At 35.9% G+C, this 21,777-nt stretch overlaps 1 protein-coding gene across 1 annotated transcript; it reads left to right on the forward strand.

The window, feature by feature from the left end:
- Positions 1-4,462: 4,462 nt before the first annotated feature.
- LOC135231369 (olfactory receptor 6C2-like) lies at positions 4,463-5,498 on the forward strand. The gene has a single exon (XM_064285238.1). The coding sequence runs from the start codon at positions 4,463-4,465 to the stop codon at positions 5,396-5,398; it is 936 nt and encodes a 311-aa protein (XP_064141308.1). The 3' UTR covers positions 5,399-5,498.
- The last annotated feature ends 16,279 nt before the right edge of the window (positions 5,499-21,777 follow it).

Below are 21,777 nucleotides of genomic sequence, written 5' to 3' on the forward strand. Positions count from 1 at the left end.
TGCTAAGCATCTTTCTTCTTTGGGAGGAGGATAAAAACAGGGACTCTCTCTACAAACTGATATTTTAAAAAGTCTTAAATATTTGTGTCAAATATTCAGGGTAATCACTAGAAAAAATACAACAGTGAAATAGGTAAATTCTATAGGAACAAATAAATTTTAGATAGGTGGAAAAGTATAAAATTAAGATTAACAATACTATCTTTCTTATTAAAAAGCAAGCTCTTATTAAAATAGCAATAATATATAAAATTCATAGACATTAACATGAAAATATACATCTTTTTAGAAAAAGGTAAAAATACAAAATTCCAAAAGGTAGTACCAGTTTTACCAGGTTCCATATATCAAAAATGTAATAACACAAAATTAAAACTAATGACAAACTGGTGAAAAAAGTTCACATCATACACAGCCATAAAACATGGGCATACATTTCAAACTAGGTATGGATATAAGTATAGACCCATAGAAACACTCTAGCTATATAATTTGGTATTATCTTTCTGAAGGTATTTAAATTTAGGTAACTTAATCTAAAATCTTTGAAATGTGAATATATTTCGATGATGATAGACCACTTCTAGAATTTCATCTGAATGTGCTTTCTCTAGAAACTATTAGTTGTGAAAAAGACATAGTAAAGAAAATATATAACAATATGATGTTGTTTTTAATTGCCATCAAGTCGATTCCTTCTCTAAGCGACCCCACACCCCATAGGACTTTCAAGGCTGTGACCTTTCCAAAGCAGAACCCAGGCCTGTCTCCCAAGGCACCTCTGGGTGGGTTTGAACACCAATCTTCCAGCTAGAAGTAGAGCACTAAACCCATTGTACTACCCGGGGGATTCCTATGAGAATACGATAGAATCATGCAATTGAATACTATGAAGCTATTTTTAATAATAAGGAAAACTGCACATATGCTTATAACTAATAAGATTGGTTTAAAAATACAAATGGGATACCCCAGAACACATATTATGTATGGTGCAACACTTCTATGATTATTGATATGATTACAGGTTACAAATGTAAAGCATATTGTTGTTTTATAAATATTCATATACAAAACACATGTTTCCTTAAATTTTAAAAAGAATTACCACTAACTTTGAGTTTTCTAATATTATCCATTTTTTTTAATCTTTTTTAATATTTGAGAAAAAAAATGGCAGATGAGGAAGTCAAGATCTGCCTTTCCTGCATTTTTTCTACCACTTATCAGACAGCTTAGGTGGTACAAGAAAAAAAAAAACGGGAAAGCCAGACTTGTTCTTTACCACCTAATATTTTTTCTGTAGTATCTTGGCCAGTCTGTTGCTATTCTTGCCTCTTTCTGTCTCTCAGAACACTGTCCCCACTGGTGCACCTAGCTGGATTTTTGCCCAAATTCATTATAAAAAGGACTCATTAGTGACTTCTGAGCTTGAGTCACCAAGGACCCATTTTGTTTATTATTTAGCTTAAGGTTTAGCAAACAAATCAAATGTAAATCTTGTGTAAAAGTCCCTTACCCTATCCGGAGAGGTCATAGAATCAACTCTTTCAAAACCAGAGGTAAATGTTTGAACAATGTTTTATTTTCAATCAAAGGAGCTAGGACATATTTCCTAGGCATAAAAGGGACAAAGTCCTTGTTTAGACAGTCTTCTCCATTGTGCTGGAAATGAAAAAACACAGAGTTGTAGGTCTGTCCAGAGAACCAGTGAGGGTAAGTGGGGTTTCTAAGCAGAAAGACAAGCAGATCCCACACAAGTCCTTTCTAAGGGGGTCCTCTTCATCAGATCAGCCTTTAGAAATATTGCCTTTAAACAATCAGCCAAAGCTATTACTATCCCTCAGAAGAGTAAACACAGTGGTTATGATTTCACTTACTTTCAACTTTGGGAGCTATGCATAGTAATTTTCTCTGAGAAGCAAACTGCTGTAATTTACCAAAATCAGATGTAACTAGATCCACAAATCTTTCTGAGTTTTGTTTTTTTTTTTTTTTACACTGGTTTGAATATCTTACTAACAGAATCTTTAAGCAAACACAAATAGCAATCGACAAAGATTCAGCTATATATCAGCTTGGCACTAAAGCAAGGAGGGATGCCAGTTAACAGTTCGGTCAGCAAAGAAGGTAATAACATAAGCAGAGAGGGTAATGGTTGCTATGGCTTTATTCATGGTATGGCTTTATTCACTAGCAAAAGTCCTGATTCAAATACAAAATAAAAGCTCAATGTTAAAGATAGAACCTTAAAAATTTCAATAATTAAAACCAGTGGCAAAGCAGTTACAAAATGGAATTCAAATAGGACAGAAAACAGCTTCGAATATGTCTGCAAATGAACTAGATAAGTGAATTTATACAACAAATATTTCTTAGGCACTCACTGTAAGTATAAGATTGTGTCAGTTGTGGTAGCTCTCCCAGTAAAAAAAAATGATAGTCACCTGATTCAACAAACTTACTTTCTCAGAGGAAGCGCTCAGATAAAAGTGACAGCTATATGATAGGACAAATGCGGGCCAGTCGACACAGATAATAGCATTTTAGAAGATTGTCTACTGGGAGTGAAGCTCAGACTGAAAATCATGAATAAGTAGATGTGTCCACACAATTTGGGAGAACAGGAGTAAAAAAGAGTGGAGAAGGGGAAAGAATAGGAAGGGAGTTGTTGTGGTGGTTGTTGTTGTTGTTTTTTCAGACAGATAATCCATGTGAAGTGCTTACTATAAGACTTATCAGATGGCAAGTTTTCTATAATCTATTAGTTTTATTATAAGAGACATAAAGTCAGAGGAGGAAGATACGGGATACACAGAGCATAAAATTTACTTTAGGTTTGTAATTTTGAGATCACATTACATGAATTATCTGTGAGAAACCAGAAAATAGTAAGAGCTGACATGTATGTAGTACTTGCTATGTACCGTATTGTTTTATATATGTGTTATCTGTATTACCCTTTTTAATCACTTTAACTGTATGTTGTAGATACTATTATTATCCCCCTTTTTCTGTACAAAAACTGGGGGCCTGAGAGGTTGAAAGCTTGCCCAAGATCTTACAGATGTAAGTGGAAAGCCGGGTATTGAACTGTAGAGATTTGGCTGCAGAAGGTCTGCCCTTAATCACTGGTGCAGGTAAGACCCAGGAAGTGAGTGAAGACAGGCAGTGCTTGGAGAGCATATGTAGTATTCTGCTTGATTTTGAACTTCGTGATACTGATAACAAGGTATTAAAGTGTGTGCCATACTTAACTAAATATACTAAAAACATAAGAGAAACATGTTTTTTTTTTTTTTTTTTCCAGTTGTCTATCCTTGGACCAAATATTTCTTCATTACACCAAATGAATTGGCATTAAAATACTCTCTGCATTGTATATACCAGTGGATATTGAGGGTAAAGAATAAGAGCCAAAGGAGTAATCCAGTGATGTGACACTTGCATTAAAACACAGAACAAAGCAACATAAGCATGCTTTGTCATAGTGAGGGATTAGAAAACACAAGTTGCAGAGGTATTAACAAAGGCTATGTAAGGACACCAAATTCTTTGTTACACACTCACATTTTATCAAGCTCAAGTCTTAAAGGAAAGACATGAAACAAATGATTAGGCTTAAATACTCACCTTTAAATTGGGACTAATTCCTGGAAGTAAAAAGAAAGTATAATTTTGTTGACTCACATCATATTGTGGCTCAAATCTAATCACGTGGGAAAATCCAATTCTGAGTATTGATTAAAAATGTGAAATAAAAATGGTTGTTGGAATGGTAGATTGATTTTTTTGAATATTTTTAAAAATCTATCATAAAAATAAAAAAAATTAAAACAGTTGAGTAGCCAAGCCCATCAGAGTATTGACAACATTAATTACCAATAAATAGAAGAAGGTACATATGAATTAGTTTGCAGTCCCTAGTTTTTGTTGTAATTAGCTGCCATCGAGTTGACTCTGACTCATGGCGATCTTACAGGCAATGGAGTGAAATGTCCAGACCTGCATCACCCTCACAGTTGCTGGTGTATTCTAGTCCATCTTTGTGGCTGCCATGCTAATGCATTCAACCAAAGGTCTCCCTCGCATTCGTTCCTGCTCTAACAATTGGTCCCTCCTGATAACAAGTGATTTGGACAATATTCTGTCATGATCCAAAGGTTTTCACTGACTAATTTCTGAAGAAAATCACAAGGCCTTTCTTCCCAGCCTATCTTACTCTGGAAGCTCCACTGAAACCTCTCCACCGTGGGTGACCCTGCTGGTATGTGAAATACTGGTGGCATAGCAACCACAAGCATGATAGCAACACCCAAGCCACCACAATGCAACAAATTGTCAGACAAGTGTGCTGTCCCTAGTAGTCATTGTTTATCACTCTCTGACTTTGATACCATTCTATTCAATTAAAATATCTCTAAACCTAATACGAATATTGAATAAAATTTAGAAGTCAGTGATGAAAAACCACACAATAACAACCTTTATCCTGCTGGGACTGACAGATGACCCAAAACTTCCGATTCCAATTTTCATTTTTCTACTTCTCACGTATATGTTGAGTATAAGTGGAAATCTGACCATCATATCCCTCACTTTAGTGGACTCCCACCTCAAAACACCCATGTACTTTTTCCTACAAAATTTTGCCTTTTTAGAAATTTCATTCACATCTGCTTGTATTCCTAGATATTTGTACAATATAGCAACAGGTGACAGATCAATTACTTATAATATTTGTGTGATTCAAGTATTTTTCATTGATGTCTTTGGAGTGACAGAATTTTTCCTTCTGGCTATCATGTCCTATGACCGCTACGTGGCCATCTGCAAACCACTGCATTATGTGACCATCATGAGCAGCAGAGTCTGCAAGACACTTGTCCTCTGCTGTTGGATGGCTGGCTTATTGATCATATTCCCACCACTTACTTTGTTGCTAAACTTGAAATTCTGTGACTCAAATGTGATTGATTATTTTGTCTGTGATGCACCTCCTATCCTGAAGATTTCTTGCTCAGACACATGGCTCATAGAGCAATTAGTTATTGTCTGTGCTGTGCTCACTTTCATTCTGACCCTTATATGTGTTGTTCTGTCCTACATATACATTGTCAAGACCATTCTAAGGTTCCCTTCTGCCCATCAGAGAAGAAGGGCCTTTTCCACCTGTTCTTCCCACATGATTGTGGTTTCCATCACCTATGGAAGCTGTATCTTTATCTATGTCAATCCTTCAGCAAAGCAATCATTGGGTCGTAATAACGGTGTGTCAGTGCTAGTGACATCCATTGCTCCCATGTTGAACCCATTCATTTACACTCTGAGAAACAAACAAGTGAGACAGGCCTTCAGTGACTCCTTCAAAAGAATTGCATTTGTTACAAAGACGTAAGAGGATGGTCAAATCGAGGAATAAAATATCAAGCTAAGAATAAACCATGGTGTTCCAAATCTGTTTGTCTCTTCTTGATCTGTGTTCTGTTGAGGCTAACCTTCTCAAACACTTATTGCACCCAGAAAAAACGCCCACCACCACTTAAGTTTTCTCTTTATTTCTTTCACAAACAAACCCTTTCAGGACAATGTCCCTAATCAGAAGAAACGATAATATTTTTTTTAGTAAATGTAAGCCTGATTTTACTTCGCATCTAGGAAACAAAAATTGAAAATGAAACAAAACATAAAAATTATAAAACAAAAAAGGAAGTACCTTACCTTAATTTTTCTGTGACATGCAGGAAAAAACTTAATTTAAAGTGCTCATTACCTCTTCTAATCTAAAAATTGCTGAAATCTTTGATAATTGATTAAAACTTTTTGAATACCTAGTTGTTGGTAGACCTAGTCCCAAGCAGAGACTAAAAACTCATAATATCCCTGAATTTATATAAAAAAATAGCTCATTAATAATTATATGCGAGTAAAATTTTAAAAGCCTGCCACTACTAAAAAGTAACATTATATAATACAAAAGTAAATATAACAAAAATAAATGCACGTCCAAATGTGTTTTCAATAGAATTTAAATATTTGTACACATATACATACAAACATAAAATGCAGAAATTTTAAAACTAAAAAATTCAGAGATTATACAGAAAATAAATAAGGTAAGTAAAAGCTCTTTTCAAAAAAAGCCATGCAATTAAAAGCATAATGTCAAAATAATAATTACAGTTGAGGAAATAAAGTTATTAAGGTTGGAAAAAATATCTAACTGCTCAAATAGAGTATAAATATCTGTTATAGGTTTGTGTCCCCAAAAAAGATATGTTAAAGACCTAACCACTGGTACCTGTAAATGTGACCTTATTTGGAGATAGGGTCTTTGCAGATGTAATTAGCTGGGTTAACATGAGGTCCTACTAGAGTAGGGTGGGCCCTAATTCAATTTGAGCCATGTCCATATAAGAAAAGGAGAAGAGACAAGAAGCCAGACAGATGCAGAAGGAAAATGGAGGCAGACATTGGAGTTATACTGCCACAACCCGGAACAGTGATAAACTATTTAAAAACGTCTGTTCTTTAAAGAATCCAATTTTATGGTAGTTTGTTAAGTCAGTCCTAGGAACGAAACACAACACCCAAACTCAAAACAACTAAATTAAGCAATAATTCTTTGTACATCATAGAAACTTACTTTTTAAAAAAATCAGGGAAACCAAACCAGCAATATATATGGCTGTCTAAGGCAATTGATTTAAAGCAATTGACTGCTAACCAAAAGGTCAGTGGTTCGAAACCACTAGTGGCTCCACGGGAGAAAGATGTAGCAAACTACCTCCATAAAGATTTACAGCCTTGGAAACCCAATGAGGTCAATAGGAGTAGGAATCGCCTCAATGGCAGTTGATAACACAATTAGTAGGTGGCACAATGGTTAAGCACTCAGCTGTTAACTGAGAGACTGGAGGTTTGAACCCACCCAGAGGCTCCACAGAAGAAAGACCCAGTGATTTGTAAAGACCTCTTCAAAGATCTTAAAGATTACCTCCTAAAAATCCCATGGAGCAGTTCAATTGTGTCACATGTGATCCCTATAAGATGAAATCAACTCCACTGCACCTGCCAACAAAAAGAGAAAGATAATTGAAAAGAAAGTCCAAATGAAAGTTATATTTAATTTTTTTCTTGAAATAAATGGCTCATGGATTAGAAGAACACAAAAAGTCCATTAATTTTCCTCAAAGAAAGGAACTCAAACAGCTACTTAGTAAATTTTCTTATAGATAAGCTATCTTCCATCTTTCTGGGGAACAGGCCTAATAGCCATCCTTTGGTGACTCTCTTGGTATTTTCAGGATTTTGCATTTGGGGCAGTTCTACTCTGTCCTACAGGGTTGCTATGAGTTGGAATGGACTCAACAACAACGGCTTTTGTTTTGTTTTCTTTTTTAATGTAGAAAGTACTTTCCCCCTCAGCCTTCAATTTACTTCTATTCTTCATTTGGGTCTCAGTTTCAATGTCACTCACGCCTACGGCTGTTTTATTTCTTCATCACCCACCACACAAACACACGAGCCAAGTCTGGAGAAACTTCTGTCCTACCTGCTGTTTTGACCTAAGCCTTTTCTTCTATAGCACCAATCTCACTAATATTTCCTGTCTTTATTGGGTATCTAAAATCTGCCATAATGGCAAAAACTTCGTTTGTTATGCACTCTTGAGTTTGCCTAAAACCTAGCATATAAATGACACTAAACACATTACCTCTGAACATATTGAATAAAAAGTCTCACAACACCGCATAAAGAAGAATCATAGTTTAATAAAGAAAAATTAAAAAGCTAGTTTTTTACTTGAAAACTTAATTATAAAAGACACAAATGGGTAAAATATGCTGTATATTATTAAAGAATTTTGAATCAAGATTTAACTATCTGGCTACATTTGATTTATGTTTAGATATGACAAAGATTAAAAGTTATGTAATTTACAGAGAGATAATTTAGGCAAACTTAATATTCATAACCTTATCAATTACATAGATTTACTTATACATATATGTATATATGTGTGTATGTAAATATATACCGTACTCATTGTCATCAAGTTGATTTCAACTCATAGTGACCCTACAGGACAGAATAGAACTGCTTTATAGGGTTTCCAAGGAGTGGCTGATAGATTAGAACTCCTGACCTTTTGGTTAGCAGCCGAATTCTTAACCGCTGCACTACCAGGCCTCCGTGTTAAGTATATAAAAAAAAAGTATATAAACATATGTATATACACAATATTTATATTATAGTGGATAATCTTCCAAAAAGCCCTGGGCTAATTGTTAATTTTTGTTTCATAGGTGGGTAAAGTATTGGAGACAGGGTTCATACCCTGCTTCATGTGATTACAGGGTCTAGGATTACTATAGGAAATGGCACTGCTTCTGCAGGATTGCACACAATTACAAAGATTATCTCAAGGAAAACCTAAAGAAAATTTATTTTCATTTCAAGCACCCAGTGTTTACATCAGGAAAATGCCACAATAATATTTAACAAGTATAGGTAGACAATTTTATAATGAAATGAAATTACCCAAAATATATCATTATTTGATATGAAAATTTATTATGTTAAAAATTGCAATGTCATATTGAAATAACTTATTGTATTTACTTATACTCTATAGGGTCCTTATGATTTGGAATTGACTCAGTGGCAGTGGGTTTAGCTTTGGTTTATATCCTGTAAAAATATATCTTTTAAAAAATATGTAATGAAATAAAGAAAAGCTAATGCTCTAATGTATAGCAATAAGAAAAAGAAGGGTTTGGTGAAAGTTAGTGAGCCAAAAGTCCTTTACAAATACAGTTTAAAGTAAAATCAGTTAAAATTTTATTGGGGGGAAGAAATGAGGACAATGGGTATCATAATTTTCCTAGTTATCAAGACAAGGCCCACCAAACATTAACCCACAAAGAATGAAGGAGAACGATATTCTGGAAAAAAAAAAAAAACTTAGCTTCTAACGAGGGAGGAAAATTGAGGCCTGGACTCTAGACGACTGCTTGGTGTCAGGATTCTGGCTTTTCTATCCCTGCCCCCCTCAAAGTCAATCGTTTTTTCTGCTGGAAAAGACCTTACCTGGGATCTCAAATTCATTACTATTTGATAATTGAATTGTTTATCAGATGCCAAAATGAAATCCACCCATGTGTTGAGCCAAAAGTCATTGATTTGGCCACTTGAGAAATCTGTGGGGCAAAAGAGGAATACCAAGGAGGATCTGCATAAAAAATATTAAGTCAGCCAAGCTTTGTATCCAAAGGAGAGAGTATTACAATAGCTTAGTCCAGAAATCTGGCGACTATTGGTCTGGGATTTTTAGGTCTATGAATGCCAATTCTAACAGGAAATTTCAATTGAAATTTTCCCATTTTTACCACTTATAGAATTATCCTTGACTCTGTTTTGAAAATCCAGTGCCTTACAGGTCTTGTGAAGCTCTGTGTCTTAGTTATTTAGTGCTGGTATAACAGAAATACCACAAGTAAATGACTTTAACAAAGCGAATTTTATTCTCTCTCACAGTCTTAATAGGTTAAAAATCTGAATTCAGGGTGTCATCTCCAGGGGAAGGCTTTCTCTCTCTGTAGGCTCTGGAGGAAGGTCCTTGTCCTCAATCTTTCCTTGGCCTAGGAGCTTCTCCACACAGGAACACCAGATCCAAAGGACCTGCTCTGCTCTGGGTGCTGATCTCTTGGTGGTATGAGGTTCCCAACTCTCTGCTCACTTCCCTTTCCTTTTATCTCTTGTAAGGTAAAAGGTGGTGCAGACCACACCCCATGGAAACTCCCTTTACCAGGGACATGACCATAGTAAGAGTGTTACAATCCCACTCTAATCTTCTTTAACATAATCTAATCTTGCCTCATTAGCCACAGGCAGAGATTAGGATTTAGAGCACATGGTAAAATTACAATCAAAATGGAGGACACTCACACAATACTGGGAATCATGGCCTAACCATGTTGACACATATTTTGGGGGATACAATTCAATCCATGACACTCTGTGTGTTCTCTGTAATGTGTGCACTCCAAATGATTGATTTCCCTCACTGTCTGCTGTTAGCAGGCCTTGAGTGCCTTGTGATGTTCCACTGTCAGCAAAAATATTCCTGCATTTACCTTCATTTCTGAAAGCAGTGCAATGTGCATAAAGATTCAATTTCCACTGATGTTTCTCTAATCCTTTCAAGTAGGTCTGTTGAGTGTTTTTCACAGCTGTACCCAGGTATATATTATAAAATGAGATAAATATTGACACACGAAAACATCCATGAAACCATCACTCAAATCAAATAGTGAACATATCCATCACTGCAAAAGTTTCCTAATGCCCATCTGTAATTCCTCCTTCCCATCTCTCCTCACCCACCTCTCCCCATGCAACCACTGATCTGGTTTCTGCCTGATTACACATTAGTTTATATTTTCTAGAGTTTTATATAAATGGAATCACACAGCATGTATTTTTTGTTGTCACTAGGCATAAATATTTTGAGATTTATTCATCTTGTTTTGTGTATCATTACTTTATTCCTTTGTGTTGGTTTGTAGTATCCCATTGTGTTTCTAGTATCCCTTTATATATATATATATATATATATACATATATACAATATATATACACAGCAAAATTTGTTTACCAATTCACCAGTTAATGGACCTTTGAGTTGCTTCCAATTTGGGGCTAAAATATTGCAGAAGTTGATGTGAGACAAATATGAAAGCTACCTGTGAAATTGTGGCCTAAGTAGTTGTGCAACATATGACACAATCCAAACATAACACTGAAAACCCCATATATTTCTTGACAAGGGGTGCACATTGATGTGTCAATAAAGGTCTTCAGAAGTTCTGTTCTTGGTTCCAAGCTCTTTCTGGTTCTCCTGTGTCTCACAATTATTTATATCCTTCAAATTAATTAGCATATCTTCACAATGTGAAAGATTTTGGATTATGTGAATGACACAGGCCTTTTTTTTTTTTTTTACCTCACGTATTAACAGAATAAAGAGAACATATTATTTGATATCGGTTATCAATGTAGAAAACTTTTCTGACAATTTCAAAAATCTGTTATGACAAAGAACTCTTAGATGACAAGGAATAGAAGGGCACCTTCTGCATATGAAAAAAAAGCTGCAAATCTCTACAACTAACAATATAGTTAATGAAGAAATATTGTACACTTGAAGTTCAAAAAAGACAAAGATGTTCACTATCACTAATTGTTTTCAATATGGAATGGAGGGTCTAGCCAGAATGAAAAGGTGGAAAATGAAGTAAACAAAATGTACAAAAATTCAAAAAGAACTTAAATCACCATAATTCACTGATGACATAAATAACTATGTAGAAAATCCAAAATATCTACCAAAAAATTATTAAAATCAATAAATGAATTTTTCAAAATTGAATGATACAAAACTCATGTGCAAAATATTAAACAATGTAGGAAGCATCAAACCTAGATGGAAGGAATACACAGAGTCACTATACCAAAAAGAATTGGTCAATATTCAAACATTCCAGGAGGTAGCATATATCAAGAACTGATGGTACTGAAGGAAGAAGTCCAAGCGGCACTGAAGGCATTGGCGAAAAACAAGGCTCCAGGAATTTAAGGACCAGCAATTGAGATGCTTCAACAAACGGATACAACACTTGAAGTGTTCGCTTTTCTATGGCAAGAAATTTGGAAGACAGCTACCTGGCCAACTGACTGAAAGACATCCATATTTGTGCCCATTCCAAAGAAAGGTGATACAACAGAAAGCAGAAATTATCGAACTATATCATTTATATTGCATGCAAGTATAACTTTGCTGAAGATCATTTAAAAACAGTTACAGCAGTACATCCACAGGGAACTGCCAGAAATTCATCCTGGAATCAAAGAGAACATGGGATGAACGTTATCATTGCTGATGTCAGATGGATCCTGGCTGAGAGCAGAGAATACCAGAAAGATGCAAACCTGTTTTTGCTGACTCTGCAAAAGCATTTGACTCTGTAAATCATAACAAATTATGGATAACATTATGAAGAATGGGAATTCCAGAACACTTAATAGTGCTCATAGGGAACACAATAAGGTGGTAGTGCATGGTTTAACATAAAAAATGGTGCGTGTCACGATTGCATCTTTTCGCCACGCTTATTATAGCTTTATACTGAGCAAATCATTCAAGAAGCTGGAGTATATGAAGAAGAAAAGGGCATAAGAATTAGTGGAAGACTCATGACCTCCTATTTGCAGATGAGGTGTAGTGGTTAGGTGCTGTGGCTGCTAACCAAGACGTCGGCAGTTCGAATCCTCCAGCTGCTCCTTGGAAACTCTATGGTGCAGTTCTACTGTGTCCTATAGGGTCGCTATGAGTCAGAATCAACTGAACAGCAGTGGGTTTGGTTTGGTTTTTGGATATGCAGATGACAAAACTTCGCTTGCTGAAAGTGAAGAGGACTTGAAACACTCACTGATGAAGATCAAATACAGCTTTCAGTATGACTTACACCTCAACATAAAGAAAACAAAAATCCTCACAACTGGACCAATGAGCAACATCATGATACACAGAGAAGAGATTGACGTTGTCAAGTACTTTGTTTTATTTGGATTCGCAAAGAATGCCTGTGGAAACAGTAGTCAAGAAATCAATTGATGCATTGCACTGGCAAATCTGCAGCAAAAGCACCCTTTAAAATGTTAAAAAGTAATGATGTCACTTTAAGGACTGAGGTGCACCTGACCCAAGCCTTTGGGTTTTTTCATTTGCTCATATTCATGGAAAAGCTCAACAATAAATACAAAAGACTGAAGAAGAATTGATGCCTTTAAATTTTAGTGTTGTTGAAGGATATTGGAAATATCATGGAATTCCCAAAGAATAAACAAGTCTGCCTTGGAAGTAGAGCCAGAATGCTCCTTTGAAGCAAAGATGGTGAGAATTTGTCTCACATACTTTGGATGCTTCATCAGGAAGGACCATTTCCTGGAGAAGGATATCACATGCTTGGTAAAGTAGGTGGTCAGTGAAAAAAAAGAAAACCCTCAACGAGATGGCTTAGCACGGTGGCTGTAATAATGAGCTCAAGCATATCCATGGTGAGGTTGGCTCAGGACCAGGAAGTGTTTCATTCTGTTGTACACAGGGTAGGTATGATGGCACCTAACAACAAAAATATCAACAAAGAGTTGAAAAGGAAATTTATGAAATGATATCTTTTAAAGTTAAAAAAATTATTACATAAGAAAATTCAAACAAAATGTAAAAGCTCTACACTAAAAACATTGCTAAGAGGAATCAAAGAGAACTGAACAAATGAAGAGATATCTTGTATATATGAATTTGCGTTTATTTTTAATGGCAATTACAGGCTTGGTAAAGAAGTAAAGCAACTACATTTCTGGTTAACTGACCATAGGAAGACTTTACATTGTTAAAATATCAATCCTCTCCAACTGACCTATTGATTCAATAAAATCCCAACCAAACTCCTGGAAAATATTAACTTTTGTGCAATTCAGCAAGTTCATCATAAAATTTATATAAAAGTTCAAAAGTGGTTATTTATGTGGGATTATTCCAGTGGCACTTATGAAAGGGGAACAAAGGAACCTTCTGAAGTGATGAAAATGTTTTTTTCTCTCAATTCTTGATGTACATGGTAATTGTACCAGTATATAAAAGAAAAACCAGTATATACACGAGGAAAATTCATTGAGATTTATACTTAGTATGGTTGTGCTTACTGTGAACCTTGCCAAAATTTAAAAAAAAGGCGGGGGGCGGGGCTCGGGGAACGGTATTTACAATAACAACATAAGAACCAGGAGTACTTCACATGAAGTGTTCAGAACAAAAACATTCAGAATTTCAGGATGAAAAAAAACCATATAACTTTATTACTTAGTCATTAAAAGAACAAATACCATTTTCACCCAGCATGTATACTTCTGGTAATAATTCTAACAAATATGCCAGTTTTTCTTAGTAGATGTCTTTTTCAGAATTTGTTTTGGTTGTAGAAATGGAGGTAAGTCTACCTTTGTTTTAGGTATTGGTAAAACAATGGGGATACATAAAGAAAAAAATTTAATACTAGTGAAAATTTATAGAAAAACATGGATTTATAACAATAGAAAATAAAAATCTCATGAACCTTTAAGATACTGAAAATAAATAATTGCAATAAAATATTCATATATAATTACATGTATATGAATTTACAATAGGTGTAGAGGTTGAAGAATACTTGACAAGTTATGTATCTAACTATACAATTTGTTGTTAATGTAAAAACGAAAACCGAACATGTTGCCACCAAGTCAATTAGGACTCTTAACTACCCAACAGAATAGAGTAGAAGTGTCCCATAGGGTTTCCAAGAAGCGGCTGGGGAATTTGACCTGCTGACCTTTTGGTTATTGGGCAAGCTCTTAATCACTTTGCCTCCAGGGCTCCTATTAATATATACTTACTTTTATTTATTTTAATTTTTCATTGTGCATTAGGTAAAAGTTTACAGAGCATATTTGTTTCCCTGTTTATTACTTTTAAATAACTATAAAATAATTGGACATATTTATATGAACAAATGGGAATGCATACATTGTAATGTAAGCTGTAGAGCTTATGGCATTTCACATATTTCTCCTATTTCTTAGTTTTCTAGTTTAAATTTCCCAAATACAATAAATAATTCATGTAACAAATCAGTAATCAAGAAGTATGGTCTCCAATGGAACAGAATTGAGAATCCAGGCATAAATCCATCTACATATAAGCAGACGATATTTGACAAAGTCCCAAAGTCTGCTAAATGGGGAAAAAGCAGTCTCTTTAACAAATGGTGCTGGCATAACTGGGTATCTATCAGCAAAAAAAAAAGAAACAGGACCCATACCTCACACCATGCACAAAAACTAACTCAAAATGGGTCAAAGACCTAAATATAAAATCTAAAACAATACAGATCATGGAAGAAAAAATAGGGACAACTCTTGGAGCCTTAATACCTGTCATAATAGTATATAAAACATTACAAACAATACACAAACACCAAGAAGAGAAACTAGATAACTGGGACCTCCAAAAAATCAACACTTATGCTCATCCAAAGACTTCATCAAAAGAGTAAAAAGATTATCTACTGACTGGGAAAAAGCTTTTGGCTATGACAAATCTGATCAGTGTTTGATCTCTAAAACCTACATGATACTGCAAAAACTCAACTATAAAAAGACAAACAATCCAATTTAAAAATTGGGCAAAGGATATGAACAGACACTTCACCAAAGAAGACATTCAGGCAGCTAACAGATACGTGAGCATATACTCATGATCATTGCCATTAAAGAAATGCAAATCAAAACTACCATGAGATCTCATCTCAGCCTAACAAAACAAGAAAAATTTTTTTCTTTTTTTTAACAAAAGGCTGGCATTAATCCAAAAAACACAAACTAATAAATGTTGGAGAGGGTGTAGAGAGACTAGAGCACTTATACACTGCTGGTGGGAATGTAAAATGGCACAACCACTTTGGAAACCAATTTGGCACTTCCTTAAAAAGCTAGAAATAGAACTACCATATGATCCAACAATCCCACTCCTTGGAATATATCCTGGAGAAATTAGAGCCCTCACACGAACAGATACATGCACACCTATGTTCATTGCAGCACTGTTTACAATAGCAAAAACATGAAATAAGCCAAGTCCCCCATCAATGGATGAATAGATAAATTATGGTATATTCACATAATGGAATCGTACCCAAAGATTAAGAACAAAGATGAATCTGTGAAACATTTCATAGCATGGAGGAATCTGGAAGGCATTATGCTGCGTGAAATTAGTCAGTTGCAAAAGGACAAATATTGTATGAGACCACTATTATAAGAACTCAAGAAAAAGTTTAAACAGAGAAGAAAATATTCTTTGATGCTTATGAGGGTGGGAAAGGAGGGAGAGGGGTATTCACTAATTAGATAGTAGACAAGATCTATTTTAGGTGAAGGGAAAGACAACAGACAATACAAGGGCGGTCAACAGCCCTGTACTAAACCAAAAGCTAAGAAATTTCCTGAATACAACCAAATGCTTCGAAGGCCAGAGTAGCAGGGACGGGAGCCTGTGGACCATGGTTTCAGGGGATATCTAGGTCAATTGGCATAACAAAATGTCTTAAGAAAATGTTTTGCATCTCACTTTGGTGAGTGGCATCTAGGGTTGTAAGCGCTAGCAAGCGGCCATCTAAGATGCATCATTTGGTCTTAACCCACCTGGAGCAAAGGAGAATGAAGAACACCAAAGACACAAGGTAAATATGAGCCCAAGAGACAGAAAGGGTCATATAAACGAGAGACTACATCAGCCTGAGACCAGAAGAAATATATGGTGTCTGACTACCCTAATAGGGAACACAATAGAGAACCCCTGATGTAACAGGAGAACAGCAGACTTCCAATTCTCTTAAAAAGGTCAGATTTAACGTTCTGAATGAGACTAGAGAGACCCTGGAAGTCATGGTCCCCAGACCCAATGTTAGCCCAAGACTGGAACCATTCATGAAGCCAACTCTGCAGAGAAGGATTGGGCTGGACTATAAGACAGAAGATGATACTGGCGAAGAGTGAGCTTCTTGGCTCAAGTAGACACATGAGACTATGTGGGCAGCTCCTGTCTGGAGGAGAGATGAGAAGGCAGAGGGGAACAGGAGCTGGTTGAATGGTCACGAGGAATACAGGGTAGAGAGGAGTGTGCTGTCTCATTAGGGGGAAAGCAGCTAGGACATAGGAAGGTGTTTATAAGTTTTTGTATGAGAGACTGACTTGATTTTTAAACTTTCACTTAAAGGACAATAAATTAAAAAAAAAAAAAAGAAATGTGCTCTCTTTATTCTCCTCCGTTATGATACGTATCAGATTAAGCAATGTGACAGTAAAATGAAGCTAAGCTTGTGTTTCATAATCTGATTCTTCTGTTGTCCTACTGTTGAGTACGAATGGGTACACTCAATTGGAGAATGTGATTTGTATTTTAAATGTGGTATACGTACATATTTGATACTTAGTGACATTGATACCAAGATTCTCACCTCAAGACAGCCATGTACTTCTTTCTACAAAATTTCTCCTTCTTAGAGATCTCATTCACATCTGCCTGTATTCCCAGGTACTTGTACAACATAGGAACAGGTGACAAGCTCATTACCTACAGTGCCTGTGCCAGTCAAATATTTTTTACTGACCTCTTTTTGTGACAGAATTTTTCCTTCTGGCTGCCATGTCCTATGACTGCTATGTGGCCATCTGCAAACCTCTACACTATGTGACCATCATGAACAGCACAGTCTGCAGAAGACTTGTATTTTGCTGTTGGGCGGCTGGTCTGTTTATAATTATAATTATAATCCCCCCACTCATCCTGGACTTGAATCTGGAATATTGCAATTATCTGTGATGCAACTCCCCTCCTGAAGATCTCTTGATCAAATATTTGGTTCATGGTATAGACTGTTATAATCTGAATGGTTAAATAAATTGTGGTATATTCACACAATGGAATACTACACATCGATAAAGAACAGTGAGGAATCTGTGAAACATTTCATGACATGGAGGAACCTGGAAGGCATTATGCTGAGCGAAATGAGTCAGAGGCAAAAGGACAAATATTGTATAAGACCACTATTATAAGATCTTGAGAAATAGTATAAACTGAGAAGAAGACATACTTTTGTGGTTATGAGGGGGGGAAGGAGGGAGGGTGGGAGAGGGTTATTTACTGATTAGTTAGTAGATAAGAACTACTTTAGGTGAAGGGAAGGACAATACTCACTACAGGGAAGGTCAGCTCAACTGGACTGGACCAAAAGCAAAGAATTTTCTGGTATAAACTGAATGCTTCAAAGGTCAGTGGAGCAAGGGCGGGGGATTGGGGACTATGGCTTAAGGGGACTTCTAAGTCAATTGGCAAAATAAATTCTATTATGAAAACATTCTGCATCGCACTTTGAAATGTGGCGTCTTGGGTCTTAAATGCTAACAAGCGGCCATCTAAGATGCATCAATTGGTCTCAACCCAACTGGATCAAAGGAGAATGAAGAACACCAAGGTCACACGATAACTATGAGCCGAAGAGATAGAAAAGGGCACAGGAACCAGAGACTTACATCATCCTGAGACCAGAAGAACTAGATGGTGCCTGGCCACAATCAATGACTGTCCTGACAGGGAACACAACGGAGAACCACTGAGGGAGCAGAAGATCAGTAGGATGCAGTCCCCAAATTCTCATAGAAAGACAAGACTTAATGGTCTGACTGAGACTAGCGGAATCCCGGTGATCATGGTCCCCAAACCTTCTGTTGGCCCAGGAAAGGAACCATTCCCAAAGACAACTTATCAGACATGGAAGGGACTGGACAATGGGTTGGAGAGAGATGCTGATGAAGAGTGAGCTACTTGTATCAGGTGGACACTTGAAACTGTGTTGGGATCTCCTGTCTGGAGGGGGGATGGGAGGGTAGAGAGGGTTAGAAACTGGCAAAATTGTCACTAAAGGAGAGACTGGAAGGGCTGACTCATTAGGGGGAGAGTAAGTGGGAGTATGGAGTAAGGTGTATATAAGCTTATATGTGACAGACTGACGTGATTTGTAAACGTTCTCTTAAAGCTCAATAAAAATTATAAAAAAAAAAAAAAGAAAATGGAGCCCGCGTGGTGAAGTGGTTAAGAGCCCGGGTGCTAGCCAAAAGGTCAGCAGTTTGAATCCACCAGGGACACCTTGGGGCAGTTCTACTCTGTCCTATAGGTTCCCTGTGAGGCTGAATCAACTCAATGGCAATGCTTTTTTTTTGTATAAAAATAATATTTACAAGCTCAATAATAAGAAAACATGACCTAATAAAAACGGGCAAAATATTTTAATGTACATTTCATAAAAGAAAGTCGATGAATAGCAAGAAATCATACAAAAAGATTTTCAGCATTAGTCATCAGAAAAATGCAATTAAAAACGACAAAGTCACTTCAAAATGCATTCATTAGAATGACTAAAATGAAAAAGACTGAAAAAATTGTCAGTGATATATACCAAAAACCAAAACCAAAACCTGTGCCGTCGAGTCGATTCCGACTCATAGCGACCCTATAGGACAGAGCAGAACTGCCCCATAGAGTTTCCAAGAAGCACCTGGCGGATTTGAACTGCCTACCCTTTGGTTAGCAGCCATAGCACTTAACCACTAAGCCACCAGGGTTTCCCAATGATAACTATCAACTAAAAATCTCACATGTTGTTGCTGGGAAATTCAAGAGTCAGAGCTACTTTGGAAAACTGTGAGACATAACTGTTAAACAGTTAAATATATACTTGCCACCTGATCCAAAAATTGCAGATAGATATTTACCTAAGAGAAATAAAAATACATACCCATACAAAAACTTGTACATGAATGTTTAAAGCAGTTTTAAACACAGTAGCCAAATCCCAGAGACAGCCAAAATGTCTATCTTGTGTTGAACAAGTAAGGAAATTGTGATGTCTAAACCATGAAATATTTCCGGTAAAGAGATGAACTGCTTATACTCACAGTCATAAGAATGAATCTCAAAAGCGTTATAGGAGAAAGATGCCATGTATGATTCCATTCATATGAAACATAAGACAAATCTAGTCTCATTTGTACTGTCTTCAGCAAACCACTGGTTCCTTGAGAATGGGGTCAGGGTTAACCAGGAAGGGACAAAAAGAAAGCCCTGGGGGAGATGGAAATGCTCTCTGTCTCCTGTGGTGGTAGGGATTAGTTAGGTGTATATATTTGTCAAAATTCATCAAACTGAAAAATTAAAGATGGTGCATTTTATTGTATGTAAATCATATGCCAAAAAATCTGTAAGCCAACCTTGACTGGTATTAGTCCTTGATTTAATTAAGGCAATAATTATACAAAGGAAAAAAAAAAAATCCCTGACGAGCATATGTGCAGACACATACACACTTGACTTGAAGGAACCTATTAATTATTACAGGTTTTAATAGTAATCTACCACCCATCTGTCACTTCTTTATACTGTGGTGACTTGTGTGTTACTATGATGCTGGAAGCTATGCCGCTGATATTTCAAATACCTGCAGGGTCACCATGGTGGCAGGATTAAACGGAGATTAAAGACTAAGACAGACAAGGAAGGGAGGTCTGGCGATCTGCTTCCAAAAATTAGCCAATGAAAACTTTATGAATCACAACAAAGTATTATGCAACTCATTTACTTTGGGCATGTCATCTGGAAGGATCAATTGCTAGAGGAGGACATTATATTTGGTGAAATAGAGAGCCAATGAAGGCAAGAGACACCCTCAGTGTGGGAGACCCTCAGTGAGATGAATTGGCACAGTAGCTGCAACAAAGGACTCAAGCATGACAGCGATTGTGAAGATGATGCAGGACCAGGCAACCTTTCATTCTGTTGTACATAAGGTCACCATGAATTGGAGTCAACTCGACAGCAGCTGTCTATTTATCTATTTATAATACTAACATGTTATTGTTCTAAATATGAACATCAATTTTTTAAAGGGATTTCACTTCTTTACTTATTCTGGCAACGCACAAAAAATGTTTTCATAAGGATTCATCTTGCAGATTTTTCTATAATTGTGAAAAATGTGAAATAATCTAAAAAGATTTTAGGTAGTGATTGAATAAATCATAGGATAGCAACAAAGTGATATTTTAAAATGATGAAATGTTGCAGACAGCATAAATTTACAATAAATTTTCATTTAAACTCCAAGGTTATGTTAGTACAATGGACTGAGATTAAACGGAATTAAAATGACACATATTAATAATTTAATTGCAGAAACAAAAACAAACAAAAAAAAACCTTTTTCCATCTAGTCCATTCCGACTCATAGTGACTCTATAGGAAAGGGTATAGCTGCCCCACAGAGTTTCCAAGGAGCGGTTGGAGGGTTCAAACTGCCGACTTTTTGGTTAGCAGTCATAGCACTTAATCACTATGCCCTAGAGCTCCAATTATATAAATAGGTTCATATAAATTTAAGGTTAATATAGCTTAATATATAAGTATTTTTTAATTTAATATTTGTTCATTTGTAAATATTATATGTTACATGCGTGGGTATATTTCCAGCAAGAGAATTATGGAAAGATATGCTCAAAAACACCAGATTTTATGACATCTACTTTAAACTATTTTCCTAGTTGTTTTCCCTTTATTTTTTCTGTTTTTGCTTATCTAATCAAATGTCTAAAGAATATATAATTCATACATTTTATGAAAAATTGGTAAAAAAATTAAGACCTATGATCTTCATTTAATTCATACCTTACATGATCACACCCAGTTAAAACAAACGACAAACTAGAAAAGGTTTTTCTGTTTTTGTTTTTTTCAAGCTACATTCTTACTGTTTTAAATGCTTTTGATTCCATATCCTGCCCCTAAAGGGTATGTCCCCACTGTTTCCCCAAAGTTCATTACACAGGTGATTCATTTGTGATTTTTAAACCTGGTCACTAAGGACATTTTTGTTTATTAGTTTTGTCGCAGATTTGACAAATAAAAAAAATCAGACTAGAGACTAGAAAACCCGTCTCTGAGCAAAGGTAGTTCAGAACATCAACCCTTCCAAAACTACTTCAAAGGAACTAGCTTTTCTTTTCAGGGATGAGGAGTGAAAGAAAATATTTTCTGAGCCTGTGATAGTGACACATCTATTG

The sequence above is a fragment of the Loxodonta africana genome, chromosome 4, assembly GCF_030014295.1.
Source record: "Loxodonta africana isolate mLoxAfr1 chromosome 4, mLoxAfr1.hap2, whole genome shotgun sequence".
Taxonomy (NCBI): domain Eukaryota; kingdom Metazoa; phylum Chordata; class Mammalia; order Proboscidea; family Elephantidae; genus Loxodonta; species Loxodonta africana.